General features: G+C 39.1%; 1 protein-coding gene across 2 annotated transcripts in view; it reads left to right on the top strand.

The window, feature by feature from the left end:
- The first annotated feature begins 5,672 nt into the window (after nucleotides 1–5,672).
- LOC124085877 (attractin) overlaps nucleotides 5,673–22,734 on the top strand; it is a 165,586-nt gene continuing 148,524 nt past the window's right edge. For both annotated transcript variants that reach the window (XM_058575316.1, XM_046433895.2), the window contains exon 1: nucleotides 5,673–6,150. In XM_058575316.1, coding sequence (XP_058431299.1) covers nucleotides 5,759–6,150 — 392 coding nt within the window. In that variant the 5' untranslated portion in view covers nucleotides 5,673–5,758. The remainder of the gene's footprint in view (nucleotides 6,151–22,734) is intronic.

Raw genomic sequence — 22,734 nt, 5'->3', positions numbered from 1 at the left:
TGCAAGTGGTAAAAATTTGCTCCCAAGCTGTAGGCTCTCTATTCACCTCACTGATTGTTTCTTTTGTTGAGGAGAAGCTTTTTAGTTTGAATCTATCCCATTTATTAATTCTTGATTTTAATTCTTGCGCTATAGGACTCTTATTAAGGAAGTAGGGGCCTAACCCAATATGATGGAGATTTTGGCCCACTTTTTCTTCTATTAGACAAAAGGTCTCTGGTTTAATACCTAGGTCCTTGATCCACTTTGAGTTGAGTTTTGTGCATGGTGAGAGATAGGGGCTTAATTTCATTTTGTTGCATATGGGTTTCCAGTTTTCCCAGCACCATTTATTGAAGAGGATATCTTTTCTCCAAAGTATGTTTTTGATGCCTTTGTATAATATAAGATAACTGTAATTAAGTGGGTTAGTCTCTGTGTCCTCTAATCTATACCATTAGTCTACCAGTCCATTTTGGTGCCAATACCATGCTGGTTTTTTTTAAAAATTTTTATTTATTTATTTTTTTTAGTCATACATGACAGTAGAATGCATGCTGTTTTTGTTACTATTGCTCTGTAGTATAGTTTAAGGTCTGGTATAGTGATGCCACCTGCTTCACTCTTCTTGCTAAGGACTGCTTTATCTATTCTGGGTCTCTTATTTTTCCAGATGAATTTCATGACTGCTTTTTCTATTTCTATGAGGAATGCCATTGGGATTTTGATTGGAATTGCATTAAATCTGTATAATGCTTTTGGTAGTATGATCATTCTGACAATATTAATTCTGCCTATCCAAGAACATGGGAGATCTTTCCATCTTCTAAGGTCTTCTTTAATTTCTTTCTTTAGCATTCTGTAGTTTTCGATGTAAAGTAGTTGTAGTTTTCACCTCTTTTATTGTTAGGTTGCTTCCCAAGTATTTTATTTTTTTGGAGGCTATTATAAATCGGGTAGTTTTCCTAGTTTCCCTTTCAGAGGATTTGTCACTGATATAGAAAGGAATGCTTTTGATTTATGGGTGTTGATTTTGTATCATGCTACTTTGCTGAATTCATTTACTAGTTCTAGAAGTTTTCTGGTAGAATTTTTTTTGGGTCTTCTAGGTATACAATCATATCATCACAAATAGTGCTAATTTGAGTTCTTCTTTTTCCTATCTATAGCCCTTTAATTTCTTCCATCTGTCTAATTGCTAGAGTTTCAAGAACTATGTTAAATAGAAGTGGCAAAAGAGGGCATCCCTATCTTGTTCCAGTTTTTAGAGGGAATGCTTTCAATTTTTCTCCATTTAGAATGATGTTGGCCTGGGGCTTAGCTTAGATAGCTTTTACAATGTTGAGATATGCTCCTGTTATTCCTAGTTTTTTCCTAATGTTTTGAACATGAAGATGTGCTGTACTTTGTCGATCCCTGCCCTATTTTGTATTTTGATTTAGAGACAGGGTCTCACTGGGTTACTTAGTGCCTTGCTTTTGCTGAGGCTAGCTTTGAACTTGCAATTGTCCTGCACAGCCTCCTTAGCCACTGGGATTATAGTATGTGCCACCGTGAATGGCTAGTGCGGTTCCTTTGGTTGTGTTTACTTCATGAATATTCATTAGGCTGTATATGTATGGGCGTTTGTGTGCGCATGCTTTTGGTACTGGGGGCTGACTATGTTTCCCTTGTACATGTCAGGCAAGCACTCTATCACTGAGCTCTTTTGTAAAGTATACTGTATGTTTATCTGCGGTTATGAGAAACTCTGGGTGGCAGGTAATCCAAAAGAATGGCTTCAGTTTGGGGGCTTTTAATTTTTTAATCCTTCTTCATGACCATATTTAGCAAGGTCATTTACTTTGTAAGAATATTACTGTTTTCATGGTGTCTTATCTATATACAGGAAAACATTTTGTTCTCTACTGTAGAAATTTGTAGAAGGAGGCAGGAGTCCAGTTCATCCAATTGAAATTTCAAGTCCTCCTACTCTAAATTGATGAACACAGTGCTTGGTTGTTTCCCTTGAGCTGATAAAAAGGCCATTTCCTGTACTTGTGGGATTATCTATGGAGGCCACTGGGAGCTCCGCCAACAGCTCAGGGGCTAACTCTGTGTTGTCAGATCAAGGACTCCTAAAATCTCCACCTTATAACCTGCAACGGGGATGGGGGTGGGGGTGGGAAGAGAGAGGGCAGGGGGTTAGCAATGATGGTGGAATGTGATGGACATCATTATCCAAAGTACATGTATGAAGACACAAATTGGTGTGAACATACTTTATATACAACCAGAGGTGTGAAAAATTTTGCTCTATATGTGTAACATGAATTGTAATGCATTCCGCTGTCATTTATTTTAAAAAATCAATTTAAAAAAATCCTGCAAAGGACAAGATGGGATCTTTCTCTTGTATGGAGCTTCATTTCTACCTAGAACCCTCCCAGTGGTGTTTGTTGCAAACTTTCAGGATCAACCTCTTTCACAGGCAACATAATATCTAACCTGCTAGGTGAGATCTTGACATCAATAATCAGAGATTTAGGGGCTGGGGATGTGGCTCAGCGGTAGAGTGCTGGCCTGGCGTGTGCGAGACCCTGGATTCCATCCTCAGTACCACATAAAAATAAATAAGTGAAATAAAGGTATTGTGTCCAATTACAACTAAAAACCCCAAATATTTTTAAAAAATAATCAGAGATTTGGATGGTTTCATGTAGACTAAAGTATAAGGAGACCATTGGGCATACTAAAACATGTTGATGTTTCAGAGAGTACAGAATGAGATCTGGTGCTATTTGGGGGAAGTCAGATGGCCAGATAGATCTTATGGAGGTAGCGTTCAATCTTTGTTACATAGTAGGTGTTAAATGTAGTAGATGCACACAAAAAATATACTACTGGTACTTCCCCCAACTTTTCTTTCTTTATTTTTATGTGGTGCTGAGGATCGAATCCGGGGCCTCGCATGTGCTAGGCAAGCGCTCTACCACTCAGTCACAATCCCAGCCCCCCAACTTTTCTTTACTGTGTTTTTTTTTTTTTTTTTTTTTTACACACGTGTGTGGTGCTGGGGATTGAACCCAGGGTCTTGTGCATGGTAAGCAAATGCTCTACCACTGAGTTCTAAACCCAGCCCTACCAGATCTTTGTTACAGCGGTGAGTGTTATCTGCTAAATGAGGATGAGATGTGTTCAAAATGCTGCTCTCTTACTTCAAGGTAGTTTCAACTCTTTGGTACAATTGATGCTCCAGGGTTCTTCATTGTGATCTGAAGCTCACCTTCAGACAAGATCACATCCTTGCTCATCTCCCTTTCCTGATTTTTCTTCCTTCACTGTGTTTCTTCTGAGAGAACTGTGCTAATACATTATGTACTAAAATTTTGCTTCAGGCTCTGCTTCTAGGGAAACTGTCTTGGTCCATTTTCTAATGCTATAACAAAATACCTAAGACCTGAAAATTGATAAGGAAAGAGATTTATTTTGTTTCATGGTTCTGGAGACTGGAAAGTCCAAGAGTGTGGTACCAGAAAGAACCTCATGCTGCTTCAACTCAGGGTGGAAAGCAGAAGGACAAGTGAGAGTGTCCAGAAGAGATCAAAAGAAAAGCAAGAAAACTGAACACACTTTATAATGATCTGCTGTCCTAGTGAATAATCCAATCATGAGAGAAAGAACAAAGGCATTAATACATTCCTATGCACTCTGCCCCCAAGACCCAAACATCTTCTGCCAGGCTCCTCTTCCCAACACTGCCTCACAGGGAAACAAGCCTCAACACGAGTTTTGGTAGGGACACAGTATATTCAAACCATAGCATTGTCCCAGGTCATTGCATGAGTAAAAGCCAACAATTATAAAATCCATCCATGTCCATGATCACAACACAAGCAAAGATACAGAAAGTAATGATATGAAATTAGAGAGACATTGCAGCAGATATAACCTGCAAACCAGAATGGCAGTGCTGGGGCCCAGGCCAAACAATAGATCTGCAGGAGTGGGCAGGATGTGTGGGTGGGTTAGGGGTGAGGCTTTGTTGAAGTTGAGCTATGCCAGGCTTGAAGAGGATGCTGAATGAGGAAGGTCAGGATGTGGGGTACATCCTAGAATCTAAGAATCTGTGCTCTGAGGCAAAACTGAGAGTTTCCCTCGGTTAATAAGGGGTTTTCTTTGATTTCCAGGGACTCCCAGGTGCCTAACTCTTAGGTAGCTGCCCTAGGACTATGCTTCACAGCACAAGGGTTATGTGAGACAATGTTCTGGTTATTTGTTGCTGAGTAACAAGACTCTTTTAAAACCAGAGGCTTAAAACAGAAATGACTTTATCATTTCTTGGGATTTTGGATAAGGCATAGTAGGAAAGACTCATCTCTGTTCTAGATAATGTGGAACAGCTCAAATAGCTCCAATAACCCAGATGACCTAGTCACTTGATGACTAATTCCCTCAAATAGGAGGGCAAACCAGGTTCCCAGGTCTGGGGTCTCTCCCTTTCCATGTTTGTTTTTTTTCCCCACAGGTGGGGGAGGGAGAGCATCTTGGTACTACCAAGAGCTCAAATTCAGGTCTTTTTTAAAGCTCAGAGCTGGAGCTGACACATTTATCACTTCCACCACACTCTTCTGTTGGTTAAATGGTGTTAGGCTCAGTCCAGATTCCAGGGCTGAGGCCCATACAAGATGGTTATACTGATGGGAGCTGTGTTTTCTCATGGGGCATTGAAGATAATAAGAAGGGCTCTGGGGCTCACTTATTCAAGTTAAGGTTCTCCTGATTCTTAATTCTTGGCTGCCTTCTCTTTAGATAATACGGTTAGAAAGCAAATAGTGGGGTGCAAGGTAACCCCTAAACTTCTCCCACAGAATTAGAGGTGGGTAGTCTGGTCTGCCACTGAATCATCAGGTTATCAAGGAGACCTGGAGGTGTCTTCAGTCTTGTTAGGCATGTATTTATATGCCAGGTTCTTTTATTTTTATTCTTTTTTGGTACAAGGATTCCAAGGGTGCTCAACCACTGAGTGCCATCCGTTTATTTTTTATTTTGAGACAGGGCCTTCGTTAAGTTGCCGAGGCTGTATATGCCAGGTTCTCAACCCACGTGTTATTTCATTATCCCTATTTTTATTGGTATATTTTAATTATACATAATAGTGGGATTCACTGCTACATATTCATTCGTACATGCACATAATATAATATGATCAACTTCATTATTCTAGAGACTATTTTAGAGACTATTCTAGAAACTCGAATGCAGCACTCCCTTTTCTATAGGATTGCACCTAACACCAACAACACCACAATACAGCCTTCGAGGTCCTTTTCGCCTGGCGGCAGGGGTCGGGGCAGAGCGCTGATGGGCCCCGGTCGTTCAAGAGGATAATACTCAAGGCGGCCGGCGCGGCTACATAGTCCACCACTAGGGACTCTGTAGCTGTTACTCCGCCGCCGCCGCCGCCGCCACCACCCGGTGAGAAGGGCGAAAAGTAGAGCGCTGGGGCCACTCGGTTGGGAAGTGAGGATCTCCGGTCTCCAACCCTGGGGTGGACGTAGACCTGCGTTTCGCTCTACGACCTACAGCGCTCGCTCTAGGACCTCCGCTTGCGCGCCCCGCCCACGCACGCACGCACGCACATTAGCCCCGCCTACAGCGCGGCTCTGGTCCCTCCCTTTGGATTGGCCGCCCGAGCCACCGTCTGCACAGCCCCGCCCCGCAGGGCCAGGCGAAGCGGAGCCGGCCGTGCGGTGTGTGAGTGTATGTGTTCGCGGGGCGCCGTCTCAGCCCCGGGAAGATGGTGGCGGCCGCGGCGGCGACTGAGGCGAGGCTGAGGAGGAGGAGGACGGCGGCGACGACAGCGCCTTCTGGCTGGAAGGGCGGGCGGCATTGGGACTGGGACGTGACCGGGGCTGGGAGGCCGGGACCGGGGGCCAGGCTGCGTCTCCCTGGGCTGCTGTCGCCGTCACTACCGCCGCTGCTGCTGCTGGTGCTCCCGTCGCTACTGCTGCCCTGGGAGGCCGAGGCCGCAGCGGCGGCCGCGGCAGTGTCGGGCTCAGCCGCAGCAGAGGCCAAGGAATGTGACCGGCCCTGTGTCAACGGCGGCCGCTGCAACCCTGGCACTGGCCAGTGCGTCTGTCCCGCCGGCTGGGTGGGCGAGCAATGCCAGCACTGCGGGGGCCGCTTCAGGTGAGTGGGGGTGGTGTTGGAGGGTCGCGCCAGGGGGAGGCTGGGGTGAGGGGTGCTTGAGACAGTTCTGACTTAGAAGCGAATGCAGGACATAAAGTGGGGAGGGAAGGGTTGCCCCACTCTATTTGATGGCCATTTGCTTCTGGGGAGATCACCATCTCTGGTTTGGGGGTTTCCTGTGGCAGAAGGTGAAAAGGTGCGAGGCAGGAGTGAGGTATCCCAAAGGTATTTGGGTGCTAAATTAGAAGAATGCTTTGGATTCTAAAAACTGTCAAAGCCAGTTTCAGAAACTGGGCCTATTTCGGATAAAGGAGGTTTCAAGAAAAAGGTGAGGGAGCCAGTTCTTACCAAACATTTCATTTTAATATCCCCCTTTGCCCTAGATCCTAATGAGTTTCCCAAATGTAGAAGGTCTGGGATGTTCTGAAGAAGCAGGGCCCTGGAAGTGATTTTTTTGGTGGAGATATAAAGGAAAGGGTAGGCGTGAGAGATTTTAGGGATAGAACACCAGGTGGTTGTTGGCTAAAGGAAAGTGAGAAAGCTAGCCTTTAGAAGCTCACTGGCTAGTGAAATACAGAGCAGGTTCTGTCCTGGAGAGGAATTGGAAAGCCCTTCCTGTTTGCCCTGGTATCTGTACATATGGAGTTCTGAGTTGGCTTGGTTTGGGGCAGTATCCTTTGGACAGATCACTCATTAATTGATTAGCAGTTGTGTATTATTTGCTTCAGTTGTGCAAGGATTTCTGGATACTACACATAGATTAGCCAGACTTTGGCCTAGTCCACAGGAGTTTGGAATATAGCAAGAGGAAGATATGTACACAAAACTCTAGTCACAAGAAACACAGAGTCATTCAAGATTTAGGCAGATATTTTCTGAATACCTCCTGCATCTGACTTTAGGGAGTGGTGGAATGTGGTGAACAAGACAGATAGGGTCCTGCTTTCAGGGATCCTCTATTCTTGTGTGGGTGACAAGCAGTTAAGAAATAAGTGAAAGAAATGACAATATAATTCTAGCTAGTAATGACTATAGTTACCAAAATAAAAACAGGTTGATCTGATAGAGAATTATAACCAGCCAGTCATTTGAAGTGCCATTTGATCTGAGACCTGAATGAGGCACTGGAGAACCTGTGAAAATTCAGAGTTGGAGGGTTTGTGAGTAGCTGGGGCCTGCAAGGAAGAAAGACTTGGAAGAGGAGGTAACATTGGATTTGAGCATTTGAGGCTAAGTAGGATTTGGAAATGGGAACTGGGGGGAAAAAATCCCAGACTGAAGGAAGGATGAAGATGAGTTCTGGAGGCAAGATTTGCTGATGCCTCTGTAGAACAGAGTTGTGAGGGAGAACTTTGGAATAATAAAATTATAGATCTTCTAGGGAACTCTTGAGAACATTGAACAGATGAACTCTTTAGTTTTATATGTGGAGAAACCAAGTGTCTTCAGGTCCAGTGTATAGTGGGCTAGTCTTGTAACATATTTAGGATGTTCTGATTTATGAATTGTTAATCTGCATATATTTGTTGAGAGTTCCTCAGGTTTGATAGTTCTTTCTCTCCCTTTCTTTCTTTCTTATACTGGGGATTGTACAACTGAAGTACATTCCCAGCCCTTTTTGTTTTTTATTTTGGGACAGATTCTCACTAAGTCATCAAAACTGGCCTTGAATCTTTCTGATCATCTTCCCTCAGTCATCAGAATAGCTCGGGTTATAGGCATGTGCCACTGTGCTTGTTGACTCCTCTTTTTCAGTTGTGAGATATAGTGGTAAACAAGACAAAGTTCTGTTCTTATGGAGCTTACCTTCCTTCCAGTTTGGGAATAAAACAATCCAACAATCTATAGTAATTTTTTTTAAGGCTGTGGAGGTAAAGAGCAGGGGACAGAGGACTTGACTTAGTTTGGAATGGGGTGAGGTTAGTCAGTGGGTAAATGAGTTGAGATCTGAAGAGTAAGATGGTCCTACTACCTGAAGGGTGGGGTGCTTAAAGGCCATCATGTCCAGAGACTTGGGGATGAGTGGGATCATGGCAAGGTGGCAAGATGACTGGAGCAGAGAGAGCAGAGGGGAGCATGACAAGACTGGACAGACTGGTGGTCCAAGTATAGTGGAGACCTGTTGGTCAGATTGAGAATTTTGACCTTTAACCCAAGAACAGTGTGATGGCATAGTTCACTCTTATTTTCATGATGTTAAGGCTATTAGGTTATAGTTAGAGCAGGAATAGCAGGAATAGGTGAGGCCAGAGCATTCTGAATTTGAGGAACTTCCAAGATCAAGTGAATGGTTGATTGAGTCCAATGAAGGTCCTTAATGTTCTGAAAATCTGGGCCACTATAGTGGGCAGTGGGACCCCCAGAGTAAGAAGGGGCATTTGTAGCAAAGTCAGTGTATCTGTAATTTTCAGAGTAGATGGACTTACTGGGCATGAGGGTCCAAATGGGTTTCTAAGTGGGGTTTGTTAGCATGAGTCAGGGCATCAGTAATGAGAGTCTGAGGTAGGCAGTCTGAATAGAGGCAGGGCTAGATGCTGTGTGGTGTTGCAGAGGTAAAATGAACAGGTCTTTCTTTGAAACTGGTTTGCTCTTGGGAAGGAGGCGGATTATAGTGAGGGAAAAAACTAGATTCTACCTTGAGTGATTCAGTGATATTATTAACAGACCTTGGGACCCAGGAAAAGCTAATCTAAGTTGAATTTGTACATACTGAGTTTTGGGGGTGGTCCCAGGTATGTACATGGCACACATTAAGTGTTGGAGTCATCTACTTATGCGGGATAATATCAGGGAGTTAGACTTGTCTAGTGTCTACATGGACAGACCAGAGGATTAGAGAAGAGCCTCTTATAATGGGGAACAGACACTCTTTTTTTTTTTTTTTTTTTTAGTACTAGGGATTGAACTCCTGGGCACTTGACCACTGAACCACATCCCCAGCTCTATTTTGTATTTTATTTAGAGACAGGGCCTCGCTGAGTTACTTAGCACCTTGCATTTGCTGAGACTGGCTTTGAACTCACAGTCCTTCTGCCTCAGCCTCCCCTACTGCTGGGATTATAGGTGTGCGACATTGCGCACCTTCTGGAACAGACATTCTTGACACTCTCATATGGTATCACATGTAAGTCAAGGGGCTCTTCTAGCTGTTGAGGATACTCTGAGCAGATACTAACTGATGATGTCAGTGCTCTTTTGTGGGCAAACAATTATGACTGATCCTGATGATACCATTGTATTAAATGCCTTCTGGAATTTGCATTTTTTAAAGATGAAAGTAGGAGGAAGTTATGTTTTTAGTCTTTTATAAAAACTTTGGGATTAAGATTTTTTGGGGGAGAAGAATTAAATGTTGGTTTGGATTAGAATGATATCTGTCTTGATTTAACTTACAAATCTTTTTGTTATTAAACTAAAAGATTTTAAATAATACCTTTCTGGTTTAGAATAGCATCAAGTCAGGGTGTGTTCTTTAAGCTTTTTATTTTGTAAATACTCTGATGTTATTGCTGTTGTAAGTTTTTTTCATCAACTGAAAGGAATGTAGGATAATAAAACGATTAGATTTCACTAAAATTATCAGTGAGCATATAGTGTGTGCCAGCACCTTGGCCATCAATTTTTATATACACAGTACCATTTAATCCTCAAAGTCTTGAGTATGTTGTATAAAATTTGAATTATTGTATGATTGTGATCAGTCTCTTAATTTTTTTTCCCAAATGAAAGATGCTATGGGGGCTGGAGTTGTGGCTCAGCTGTAGAGCGCTTGCCAAGCTATGTGCAAGGCCCTGGGTTCGATCCTCAGCGCTACATAAAAATAAATAAATAAAGGTATAAAAAAATAGATAAATAAATTTAAAAAAAGGAAAAAAGAAAAAAGAAAGATATGGAAATGATTAATTACACCTGGGTAATTAATGGTGGCACATGCCTGTAATCCCAGGGGCTTGGTAGGCTAAAGCTATGGCACAAATTCAAGGCTAGTCTGTCAGCAACTTAGTGAGACCCTGTATCAAAATTAAAGAAATAAAAAAGAGTGGGGAGGTACTCAGTGGTAAAGTGCCCCTGGGTTCAATCTCCAGTCCACAAAAAAGAAAAAAGAATATTATAGAGGACAAGGTTAATAATGTTAATTTCATAAAAATAAATATAGAGTCTTTGATGAGTGATTTCTAAGGCAGTAACCACTTTCATTTTTATGTGAGTCTTCATAAATTAGTGGCCATTTTTTTCTACTTGTGGTATCACCATCAAAAATTTCCTGTGGGGGTTGGGGTTGTGGCTCAGTGGTAGAGTGCTTGCCTAGCATGCTTAAGGCACTGGGTTCGATTCCCCAGTACCATATTTAAAAAAACTAAATAAACAAAATAAAGGTATTGAGTCCATCTACAAGTAAAAAAAAATTTCCGGTAGATGATAAGTACATTCTGTTACGTTAAAAGTAAGGGCATTAATTAAGTACATTAATAAGATTAATGAAAATTAAATGAAATTAATATGCATTTAATTTTTTAAAAAGTTCCTGCTATGTAAAAGTTTTGTAAGGATGGGAGAGAATAAATCTAGTGAATTAGGACCTTTTCAGTACCCATGCTGTTAAGACATACCTTCTGTAGAAGAAAAAGGAAGCATTTATTGGGCATCCATTTTGTAATCTTCACATGCAGTAATAGTAGTAGTGCTGATCATAGTAGCAGCTTCTATCATTTCTCTAGCTAGCATTTCTCATTTTTCCCCAGGCATTATGCCAAGTGTTTTTTTTTTAAATTTTTTAATTTTTTAATTTACCTCCTCTAATCATTAGAGTGAAGTGATTCCCATTTCATTGATAAGTAAACTGAAGGTTGTATTATTATTATTTTTTGGTGTTGAGGATAGAATCCATGGCTTTGTGCATTGCTAGGCAAATATCCTACCACTGAGCTTCACTCCTAGCCAGAAGCTTGAAGATAGTGAAGAACTTGCCCAAGGACAAACAACTTGTGCAAAATTGGAATTTGAACTTAGATCTTATCTAATTCCCAAACCTGTTGTCCATGCTGTACCATTTGGCCTTTCATTTTTTTCCTGAATCCAGTCACCCTTTATGAGTGTTCTTTGGAAGGGTTGACCTAATTCTAACAGTCTGAAAAACAAAGAAAGGAAAATAGATTTTTTACATTAGGAAAGATAGCACAAAAAATATCTTAATTTGTTTAAATCTGTTTGCTGCTGGTCTGAGGGTATAAGTACCTTTCTAACTAGTGAAATGAAAATTTTGGAAGTGAAATTTGAAGAAAAAGGTAAAAATTTTCCCTTATTGTGATTACTAAGTGTTGCCTATTTCTCCCAGGAGACTCTTAAATTCCGAGAGGTCAGGGATTTTTAACCATTTTGTTCAGTGTTATCTTTTCAGAGCTTGGAATAGTGTTTAGACTACAGGTGCTTAATAAACGTTTGTTCAATGAAGGAATGAAATTCTACAGCATATTTCTTATGACCCTTTAAAAAGTCATCTGTACCCATATTACTGCTGTATATGAGTTTCATCATCATATTTCTCCTGAACTTCTCTGTCTTGTCTTCTATTGCTTGCCTTGGCATCTTTCTTGGGATTTTTGCTGTCAATTCATATTGAACCATGTCTCTTGTGAGGTTTCTTAACCTCATTGGAAATAATAGTCTCTTCCTTTGCACTCTTGTATTTCAGTGGCAAATCCTATTTTAGCTAACCAAAGCTCAAAGTTATGAGCAAGCCTTGGCTCTTTCTACCTGTTTATTCTATTGAAACTCTTGTAAGTTTCCTCCTTTCCATTCCTCTTGCTGCCTAGTTTACCTGGACTTTTACGCCTTTGCTGACCTGCCTCAGTTGCAATCTACCTGGTTTCTTATACCTGTAGATTCCATTCCACGCTTTGTCATGTAAATCTCCCCCCAAAAGTGTCACTATTTTGAGGCTGAGGATGTGGCTCAAGTGGTAGCGCACTCGCCTGGCATGCGTGAGGCATTGGGTTCAATCCTCAGCACCACATAAAAATAAAATAAAGATATTGTGTCCACCTAAAAAACTAAAAAAATAAATATTAAAAAAAGTCACTATTTTGCTCAGAAACTTTTTTCCTTTTTTTGTTGTTGTTCTGGTGGTACAGGGGATTGAACCCAGGGGTACTTTACTACTGAGCTACATCCCCAGCACTTTTTATTTTATTTTTTATTCTTTTTTTGTTCTAGATGGACACAATCCCTTTATTTTGTTTATTTATTTTTATGTTTTGAGGAGCCAACCCAATGCTTCACATGTGCTGGGTGAGTGCTCTGCTACTGAACCACCCCAGCCCTTAATTTTTATTTTGAGACAGGGTCTTGCTAAATTGCCCAGGCTGTGAACTTGTGATCCTCCTCCCTCAGCCTCCTGAGTCACTGGGATCACAAGAGTGTGCCACTATGCCCAGTAGAAACCTTTCTTTTAAAAACTCCTCTTAGGGTGGGGTTGTGGCTCAGTGGTAGAGCACTCATTTAGCACAGGTGAGGCCCTGGATTCGATCCTCAGCACCACATAAAAATGAATAAATAAATTAAAGATATTGTGTCCAACTATAACTAAAAAAAAATTCTCTTATTACCATAAAATGAATCTTAGCAGAAGATTCCCACTCCATTACACACATCCCATTTGCCCTAACCAAATCCTTTAACTTTGTAGTTTTTCTGCCTCTTTGCTAAATTCAACATTCTCTGTTCTCACCATCCCTGCATTCTTTTTTTTTCTCTGTCCTAGGTTCTACATTCCAAACCCCATCTTCAGTTCTCTATAATCTAGAATAGGCAGTTCTCCCAATTATAGCCATTAACCTCTTTTGCTGTGAGTCATCAACCTGTTCAATTCATAAATGTCTTCTAAATGATTATTAAGTGTTAGGTACTAGACCCTGCCTTGAGGATATGAAGGTGAGTAAAAATTAGGTCTTGTTCTCCCCTCAGAGAACTGATAATTCTGAAGGGAATATGTGTGCATAGGCAATTAGAATTTCATGATAAAAATACAGGTAATAAGTGGTGCTAGACTAGTATGTATGTGATGAAAAGTCTTGGGGGCTTTGTTGGAAGGTATCACAGAAGAGAGGACTTCTGGGTAGATCTCAGAGGTTGACTATGAATAGACTCTGAGGGAGAAAGGCATTCCAGAAGGAATAAAGAGTTTATGTGAAGACAAAGGTCTAGTATATTAATTTCCTAGGATTGTTATAACAAGGGTACTGATGGCTTATAACAACAGAAATTGCTTTTCTCAATTCTGGAAACTACATGCCTGAAATTAAGGTAAATGTAGGGCTCTGTTGTCTGTAAAGACTCTAAGGGAGAATCTGTTCCATGCCTTTCTCTTAGCTTCTCTTAGCTTCTCCTTGACATTTGTTGGCTTGTAGATGAACTTTAGTCTCTGCCACCATTCATTCAATTTCACATGGCACTCTCCCTATGGGTCTTTTCTTTTAGGTCACCGGTCATAATGACGTACATGTATGACCTAATACTAACCTGATTGTATCTGCCAAAATCCCCAGTTAATAAAAAAGGTCCTATTCACAGGTACCCAGGGCTAGGACTTTAAGATATCTTTTGGGGAGACACAGTTCATCCCATAACATTTAGAGAACTGAAACATCAATGGACATGATTGGAGCAAAACTTGTGAGGGGTACAGTGGCAGAGGGTGAGACTACCTTCAACTTCATAGTGCATCCTTGCCTAAAGTGAACCATCAAGGCATTCCAATTTCTGCCTGTAGTGATTGTTTTGAGATAGACCTGTTAATTAAGCTGAATCAATCAGAGAGAATCTCAGGACTTTTGCTGGGGACTTCTTGCTGCCTGTGTTTATGAAGCAGAAAATTCATCATCTTTTTTTGTGTGTTGATGCTGAAAGGTCTGGAATTATTATAGGTAGTATTGCTGTTCAAAGAGGAATCTACCTGTGATCAGAGCACTTCAAGAAGAGGTAGGATAGCAGAGAAAATGGAGCTAGAAACTTGATGACTTTCTGAATCTCTGGATCAAGCTTTGCTTAAAGATGTACTCCTTAGGTTTGTGAGGTACCACAGTCCATATTTTTTCCTGTTCAAGTTGATATTCTGTTACTTATAATAAAATAGTTCCTGACAAGTTGATATTCTGTTACTTATTATAAAATAGTTCCTGACACATGGAGGAAGATAGCTCACTAGGATTACTCAGCTCTGGCTACTATAACAAATTATCACAAATTTTACCTATGTGAAAGGTTTCCAAGATAGGCAAATACTTTTTATTTGCCACAATGTAGCAGAGTACGTACAAATAAATATAAAGGACTGTGGATGTGGCTTAGTGATAGAGCATTTGCCTGGCATGTGTGAGGTCCTGAGTTCAATCCTCAGCATTGCCAACCCCCCCCCCCCAAAAAAAAAAAAAAGTGTGTGTGAATGGAGAAGTAGAGTATGATTATGAACAAAACAGATTTTTACTAAATATGACTAAGTGATTAAATACATATGTAGGTTGTCTTTATCTTGAGAATTAAATGTCAAAGTAGGCACCTAGTGCTATGATCGAATAGAAATTTTACATTGTTTTTTCTTTTTAACACAATCCTGTTTCCCAAACTGAAATGAAAAACCATAGTTGCACTTTTTTTTTTTTTTTTTTTTTTTGGGTACAAGGGATTGAATCCAGGTGCCAGACTGTATCTCCAGCCTTTTTTTTTTTTTTTTTTAATATTTTTTTAGTTGTCCACAGACTTTTATTTTATTTATTTATATGTGGTGCTGAGAATTGAACTCAGGGCCTCACACATGCTAGGCAAATGCTCCAATACTGAGCCATAATGCCAGCGCCCCATCCCAGGCCCTTTTTATTTTTTATTTTGAGATGGGGTCTCGCCAAGTTGCTGAGGGCCTCAGTAAACTGCTAAGGCTGGCTTTGAATTTGTGAATCTCTTGCCTCAGTCTCCTAATTTGCTGGGATTACAGACTTGTGCCATCATGCCGGAATCCAGCGCCTTGCACTGGCTAGGCGAGTGCTCTATCCCTGAATCACACAACCCCAGCCCCTGTAGTTGTACGTTTTAAAATAATTTTGTCTGAAAATTTATCAGCCATTAATCAATTTTTTTTGGGGGGGTACCCCATGGGTGCTTTACCATTGAGTACTTCCCCAGCCGTTTTTGTTTTTTATTTTATTTTGAGTCACAGAGATTACTGGAATGTACCATCACACCCAGCTGCCACTAACCTATTATGTAACTTGTCTTTCACTTAAATAATACTCTACCATTTTATGGGATTTCCCAAATGGATTTTGGCAAAAATGATTTCCTTCTATAGACTATATACTATTTTACTATTACTTTCTTCTTTCCATTTTCCTTTTTTTTTTTTTTTATCTCTTAGCTTCCAAACTGATCCTTTATTATTATTATTAAAAAAATTTTTTGAGGGGCTGAGATTGTGGCTCAGCCTGAGAGCGCTCGCCTAGCACGTGTGGGGCCCCGGGTTTGATCCTCAGCACCACATAAAAATAAAGGTATTGTGTTATGTTCATCTACAACTAAAAAAATAAATATTAAAAAAAATTTTTTCAGGGGGCTGGAGTTGTGGCTCAGGGGGCAGAGCACTTGCCTAGCATGTGTGAGGCACTGAGTTCGATCCCTGGCACCACATAAAATAAACAAATAAAGGTATTGTGTCCATCTACAACTAAAAAAATTAAAAATAAAAAAATTTGTAGTGTAAATGGATAGCATGCCTATTTGTTTATTTTTATGTGGTACTAAGGATGGAACCCAGTGTCTTATGTGTTCTAGGCAAGCACTCTACCACTGAGCCTCAGCCCCTGATTCTTTATTATTAACCTGACTTTTTGTAATTTTTCCTTCTTGGGTTTGCTTTCTTGTATTTCTCTTGATTTTTTTTTCTTCTCAATTTATTTGTGTCAGATCTCTTTAACTGCTTTTTAAAAATCATTTGATCATTGTTTGATTACATCCTTACAAATTTTTTTTTTTTTTGGTACCACAGAGATTGAATTCAGAGGCACTCGACCACTGAGCCGTATTCCTAGCCCTATTTTGTATTTTATTTAGAAACAGGGTCTCACTGAGTTACTTAGTGCCTCACTTTTGCTGAGGCTGGTTTTAAACTTGCGATCCTCCAGCCTCAGCCTCTGGAGCCTCTGGGATTATAGGATAAATATATATTGAAAATTAAAATTGAATTTGACTCTTTATACTATAATATAGATAGTTTTCCTGTCCTGATATTTGGTATTCATTTATGCTTTAAAAATTAGTTTTTAGAATCTTTTTTTGTGTGTTTTGATTTTAAATGACAAAATGATAGTGGTTTTAAGTCATTTATGAACATTTCTTGTATGGATAGTTTTTTTCTATGAGTGAAAAGGCCAGAATGGTTATAAGTTTCATTTAATTTTCTCTTTTTAACATTGGTTTTTGAACTAGGTTTTACAAAACCATAGAAAGATTTTGATTAGAAGGCTTGGCAAAGGTGATAGATTATGATGCTGATTTTCAGAATTAGATTAATGTCATTGTGTCATGTCGTGTCCCCCCCCACCCCCCACCCCCAGGGATCAAATCCACTGAGGTACATCCCGGTTCTTCTTATTTTCAGACAGGGTCTTGCTAAGTTGCTGAAGCTGGTCTTGAACTTGTGATCCTATTGTCTTAGCTTCCCAAGTTGCTAGGATTACAGACATGTACTATTGTGCCTGGAATGTCTCTCTCTTTTAATAGATGCCATTACTGTCTTCCAGTTAGAACAGTATTTGGACCACTGGTTGAGAAACACTGAACAACACTGACAGAAAATAATGGATTGCTTTAAAGATATTTGGTGTTGGTTCAGCCACTGTAAGCCCTGGGGAGGCTGAGCTTACTTTGTCCTCTTTTTTTTTTTTTTTTTTAAATATTTTTTAGTTGTAGTTGGACACAATACCTTTATTTTATTTATCCTTTTTTTAAAGTATTTATTTTTTAGTTGTAGGTGGACACACAATATCTTTATTTCATTTTTACGTGGTGCTGAGGATCGAACCCAGTGCCTCACATGTGCTAAGCTAGCGCTCTGCCACCGAGCCACAACCCCAGCCCTTATTTATCCTTTTTTTTTTTATGTGGTGCTGAGGATCAAACCCAGCACCTTGCACGTGTAGGTGAGCTCTCTCTACTGCTGAGCCACAACCACAGCCCCACTTTTACTTCTGTTTAATATTTAATATTTCAAGCATATGGAAGAGATGCAAAGAATAATAAATGAACATCTGTGTATCTGCCACCTAGCTTTGCTTAATTTCCTTCACATTGATGTGAGTAATAAAATATTACAGATACTAATCTAAGTCCTCATGTTACCCCTTTCTAATTCTGTTCACCTTGCTTTCTCTCCAGAGGTAACTAGTATGGTGAAATTAATGTTTGTTATCTCCCTTGCATGTTTCTACTTTCACTGTGTGAAAACACACACACACACACCTTTCTACTCACAAAGTCTTGTTTTCAAGATTAAATGATTTAAAAATTTTGATGGTACAGGACTGTAAGCCCTGGGGAGGCTGAAGCAGGAGAAATGCAAGTTTGACACCAGTTTTGGCAAGTTAGTGAGACCCTTTTTTAAAACTAAAAAATAAACAACAACAAAAAAGGGCTTGGGGTGTAGCTTAGTGGTAGAGTTCTACTGGGTTCATTCTCTGTTACTACAAACCAAAACATGCCTTTCGTATGTTTGTTTGTTTATTTTATTTTAATTTTTTGGTACCGGGGATTGAACGGGCACTCGACCATTGAGCCACATCCCAAGGACTATTTTCACTGAGTTGCTTAGCACCTTGCTGTTGGCTGAGGCTGGATTTGAACTCATAATTCTCCTGTCTCAGCCTCCTGAGATGCTGGGATTACAGGTGTGCACCATAGCGCCCGGGCTGTGTGTTTATTTTTTTAAATCTAATAATATTTTTGACATTTTTTGTTGATAAATGTACTCGAGTTGATTGATAGTTATATGTTCTGTAATTTTTACAGAAGAATTCCAATTTATTTACCCATTCTGCTGCTGATGGGTATTCAGGATTTTTCAAACTTTTGCTGTCCCAAATAATGCTACAATTAACATTCCTTACATATTTATTCATTTACCTGTGTTTTATTTTGCTAGAGGGCAGTGATTTTCAAACTTTTGAAGCACCTTCAAAATAACTTTTTTGTTATCTTCTTTTGGAGGTGTGGTCTCATTATGTTGCCTGTATGACTGCAAATTCCTGGGCTCAAGTGATCTGATCTTCCTGCCTTAGCCTCCCTAGTAGCTGGGACTACAGGTGCATACGTATTTCAAAAATTATTTCCTTGCTGGTTTTAGGTTGACATGTCATTGACATATATTATGTTTCAAAAAAATGGATTTATATGATTGCAAGGATAGAATTTCTGTGTATTATAGAGTTACTAAAAAAATCCCATAATATTATTTTTTTAAAAAATGTATTGAGTGGAATCTATATTCCATAGCAGTTTGATAACCATTTTCAATAATTTAAAAATACAAGAGTAAGGGCATCTTTAGCAATTTTTGTGTGGGTTTCTTTTCCCTGTTAAATTCTTATTTTCATTGTAACTCCCTTGGGATTATCAATTCTGTCTCATTGTTTTGGATACCATGTAAAAGTCCAGATGATTTATGTGTACATTTTCAAGACTTTTCTAGGTTCAGCTCTTAAATATAGATCTTAGATTCATTTTAAGTTAATACATGATATGAGGTCCAACTTTCTTCTTTCACATGTGGCTATTCAGTAGTTCCAGAATCATTTGCAGAATAGACTATTGTTTCCCTATTATTGAATGATCTTGGTACTCTTGTCAAAAAACTATTGACTCTAGATATATATAGGTTTTGTTCTGGACTCTCAGTTATAGTCCATTGACCTGTATGTTACTTGTTTTGTCAGAATCACCCTGTATTGATTACTGTAGCTTTGTAATAAGTTTTAAAATCTTTCCACATAGTTAAAAAATGTTTAATTTTGTGATAATTATAGATTTGCATACAGATGTAAGAAGTAATACAGAGAACTTCTGTACCTTTCATCCATTTCCCTCAGTGGTAACATTTTTTTTTTTTTTTTGAGAGAGGGGAGAGAGAGGAGAGAGAGAGAATTTTAACATTTATTTTTTAGCGGACACAACATCTTTGTATGTGGTGCTAAGGATTGAACCCAGGCCGCACGCATGCCAGGCGGGCGCGCTACCGCTTGAGCCACATCCCCAGCCCTCAGTGGTAACATCTTGTATTACTATAGTTCAAGATTACAGTCATAAATTGATGTACTCCATCAGCCTTATTCAGATTTCACTTGTTTCACATGTCTTAGTTTATGTGTTTGTGTATAATATCCTCCCATAGAATTTTATTCTAATATATTTCTATGCTTAAAGATAGTTTATTTTTAATTTTTTTCCTACTTGTAGAGGGACACACAATGTCTTTGCTTATTAATTTATTTTTTATGTGGTGCTGAGGATTGAACCAGTGCCTCATACATACTAGGCAAGCATTCTGCCACTGAGCTACAGCCCCAGCCCCTTGAAGATAGTTTATTGAGCATCCTATCATACTTCTCTAATACAAGGGTTTATATGCAAATGAAAAATTTTCCTGTGAAAATTAGACTCTATGTGTTGAAGATTTTCTTTTGGATTAACCAATTACCATAGTTAGTTATTTATTTATGCCAGACTAGGATGCTCTACCACAGAGCTACGTCCCCATCCCTTTTATTTTTTATTTTGAGATAAGGTCTTGTTAAGTTGACCAGCCTGACCTCGACCACATGATCCTTCTACCTCAGCCTCCCAGAATTTTATGTGTGAGCCTCAGCGCCCATCTACTGTGGTTATTTTTGTATACATGGAGAAAGTCCTATAAATGTAATATACATTTTTATAAGTAATTTTTAAACACTATAAGTAAATTTTTAGTGGGAAAACATTTCTTACTGAGATGGATGGTTGCATGGTATTTCTAGAAAGTCTGTGGATGATGGAATTTATTGCTAGAATGAGACAGGGTTTGCGTAAATCTTACTCCTTTTTGTGGGGTGGGAGTAAATGCAAATCTGAGAAACCTTATTAAAATAAATAAGTATATCTAGATGGAAGAAATTTTATCATGGTATTGTCTCTCAAGTGTTTGAATCCATTCCTTTGCTTTTGCTAGGTGGAAGGTCTTCAATAAGTTCCTGAGAAGAGACCAGAAATATCACGTACTTTTCCTCAGGCAGATTAACTCTAGGAAAGAGAGTGAGTGGAAGATATTGTTTAGAAATTTATTCAATTCTAGTGATTCAGACCTTGTATTTCTTGAAAACTTTTCACATATTAACCCAAGTCAGTTGAAGGCTATTCTTTGGGGTATATCCCTTGGAGTAAAATTGCTGGGACAGGGGCTGTGGCTGTGGCTCAGTGGTAGAGTGCTTGCCTTGCATGTGTGAGGCACCACATATAAATATATAAAATAAAAGTCCATTGATAACTAAACAATATTTAAAAAAATTTCTGGGACAAAGCACGTAAATTTTAGATAGTGCTAAATTGTTCTTAAAAAAAAATTGTTGCAGTGTTTTATTCCCATCACTCATGTTTGGGTGATCTAGTTATGTTTCTTCATGTTATTCTGATGGTTTGGAATGACATATGGTTGTTTGATTTTGCATTACCTTTATTACTAGCAAAGATTAGTGACTTTTCATGTTTAGAGGTCATTGATTTTCTTTTTTTTTGTATTGCTTTTTCTTTTGCCCATTTTTCTTTTATGTCATTTTTTTTTTTTTTTAAATTGGTTTATATGCATTCTTCATATATTCTGGATGTTAGTCCTGGGATTATATGTGCAGCAATGATTTTTTTTTCTAATATTTTATCTATAAGTGATTGGCCAAATAAGTGTTGAAAAAAGACTAGTTTTCCTTACTGAAGAATTTTGAATAATATAAGGAGAATACTCCACTTTTCAGGAGTGGAGCTTAATTTCTCTCCTTCACCTTCCCTGAAGTATCCACTGTGTTTGGTGACTCTTATGCAAGGAGAGAATATAGAAAAGGGTAAGATAGTGGATACTGTTAAACACCACCTTACTTGAAAAATCAGGGATAATGTTGCAATGATGACAAGTTGATATGAGGTGCCTGCTGATATGATGTGATTAGGAAGGAATGTCACCTTTGTGGTATTTTCCCAAAACTCATAGCCCCACTCTAATCAGGAGAAAAACATCAAACTCCTATTGAGGGACATGTTACAAAACACTGGATAGTACTTAAAACTGTCAAGGTTGTGAAAAATTCTCACAGACACTAAGGAGATGTGATGAATAAATGTCATTTGCTATCGAATCAGAAAGTGTATTAGCATAAAAATTATGTAATTCTGAATAAGGTTTGGAATTTAGGGAATAGAAATGTACCAATATTAGTTTCTTGGTCTGGCAAATGTACCATGGTGATCTAAAATACTAGCATTAGGGGAAACTTTGTGAAGGTATGTGACAAATCTCAGAATCATCTTTTCAACTTTTTCTTTAAGTCTGAAATTGTATTTCAAAATGAAAAGTTTATTAAGAACTTTTCCTTGTTTTTTTTGATCTAAGATGCAGTTGAGGTAGGCATGGTGCCGCACACTTGTAATTCCAGCTACTCAAGAGGAGGGTTGCAAATTTGAGGCTAGGTTGGAAAACTTACTGAGACTCTTTATCAAAATAAATAAGAATAAAAAGGGCTGGGTGTGTGGCTTAGTGGTGGGGTGCCCCTGGGTTTAATCATCAGTACTGCAAAAAAAAAACATTTTAAAAAATATGTAGTATAGTTAAAATGTACAGAAAGGTATATGGTGATTAACTTCCTTTTTTCTCTTTCTGGGAGTAGTCAGTGTTTCCAATTTCCTAGGTACCTTTCTGGGCATGTTAGCTGTGTCTAGCAATTATATATGTTATATCCTCTCCTTCCTGTTTTCAAATAAATGGAATACTTTAATCAATGACCTATACCTTGTTTCCCCCTCTCCACCTGCTTTGAATAGTGTAGTTTGAAGATAGTTTTTTTTTTTTTTTTTTTTTTTAAAGAGAGAGAAGAGAGAGAGAGAGAGAATTTTAATATTTATTTTTTAGTTTTCGGCGGACACAACATCTTTGTTTGTATGTGGTGCTGAGGATCGAACCCGGACTGCACGCATGCCAGGCGAGCACGATACCGCTTGAGCCACATCCCCAGCCCCAACAGTGTGTATTCTTTCTAAAGCAGTTGTATTTGGTATTCCATGATATGGGTATACCTTAATTTACTTAAAAATTTTGAGTAAGCTTGCACAGGAATCATATTACAATTTGTGGGTCAGATCTGCCTTTAGGATTAAATTCTCAGAAGTGAAATTGCTACAAAAGGGGATATATGCATCTAAATTTTTGTCGCCTATTACTAAATAGCTTTCTGCAGGGATTGTTCCAGTTTTCATTAACAGCATCAGTGAGAACCGTATCTGTCTTTAACTTCAGCTGCTTTTAAACAG

Source organism: Marmota monax, unplaced genomic scaffold (assembly GCF_021218885.2).
Source record: "Marmota monax isolate L192 unplaced genomic scaffold, Marmota_monax_Labrador192_F-V1.1 WCK01_AAM20220418_F8-fsc00014, whole genome shotgun sequence".
Lineage (NCBI taxonomy): Eukaryota > Metazoa > Chordata > Mammalia > Rodentia > Sciuridae > Marmota > Marmota monax.
Note: the sequence above shows the minus strand (reverse complement) of the source record. Positions and strands in the feature narration are given on the sequence as shown.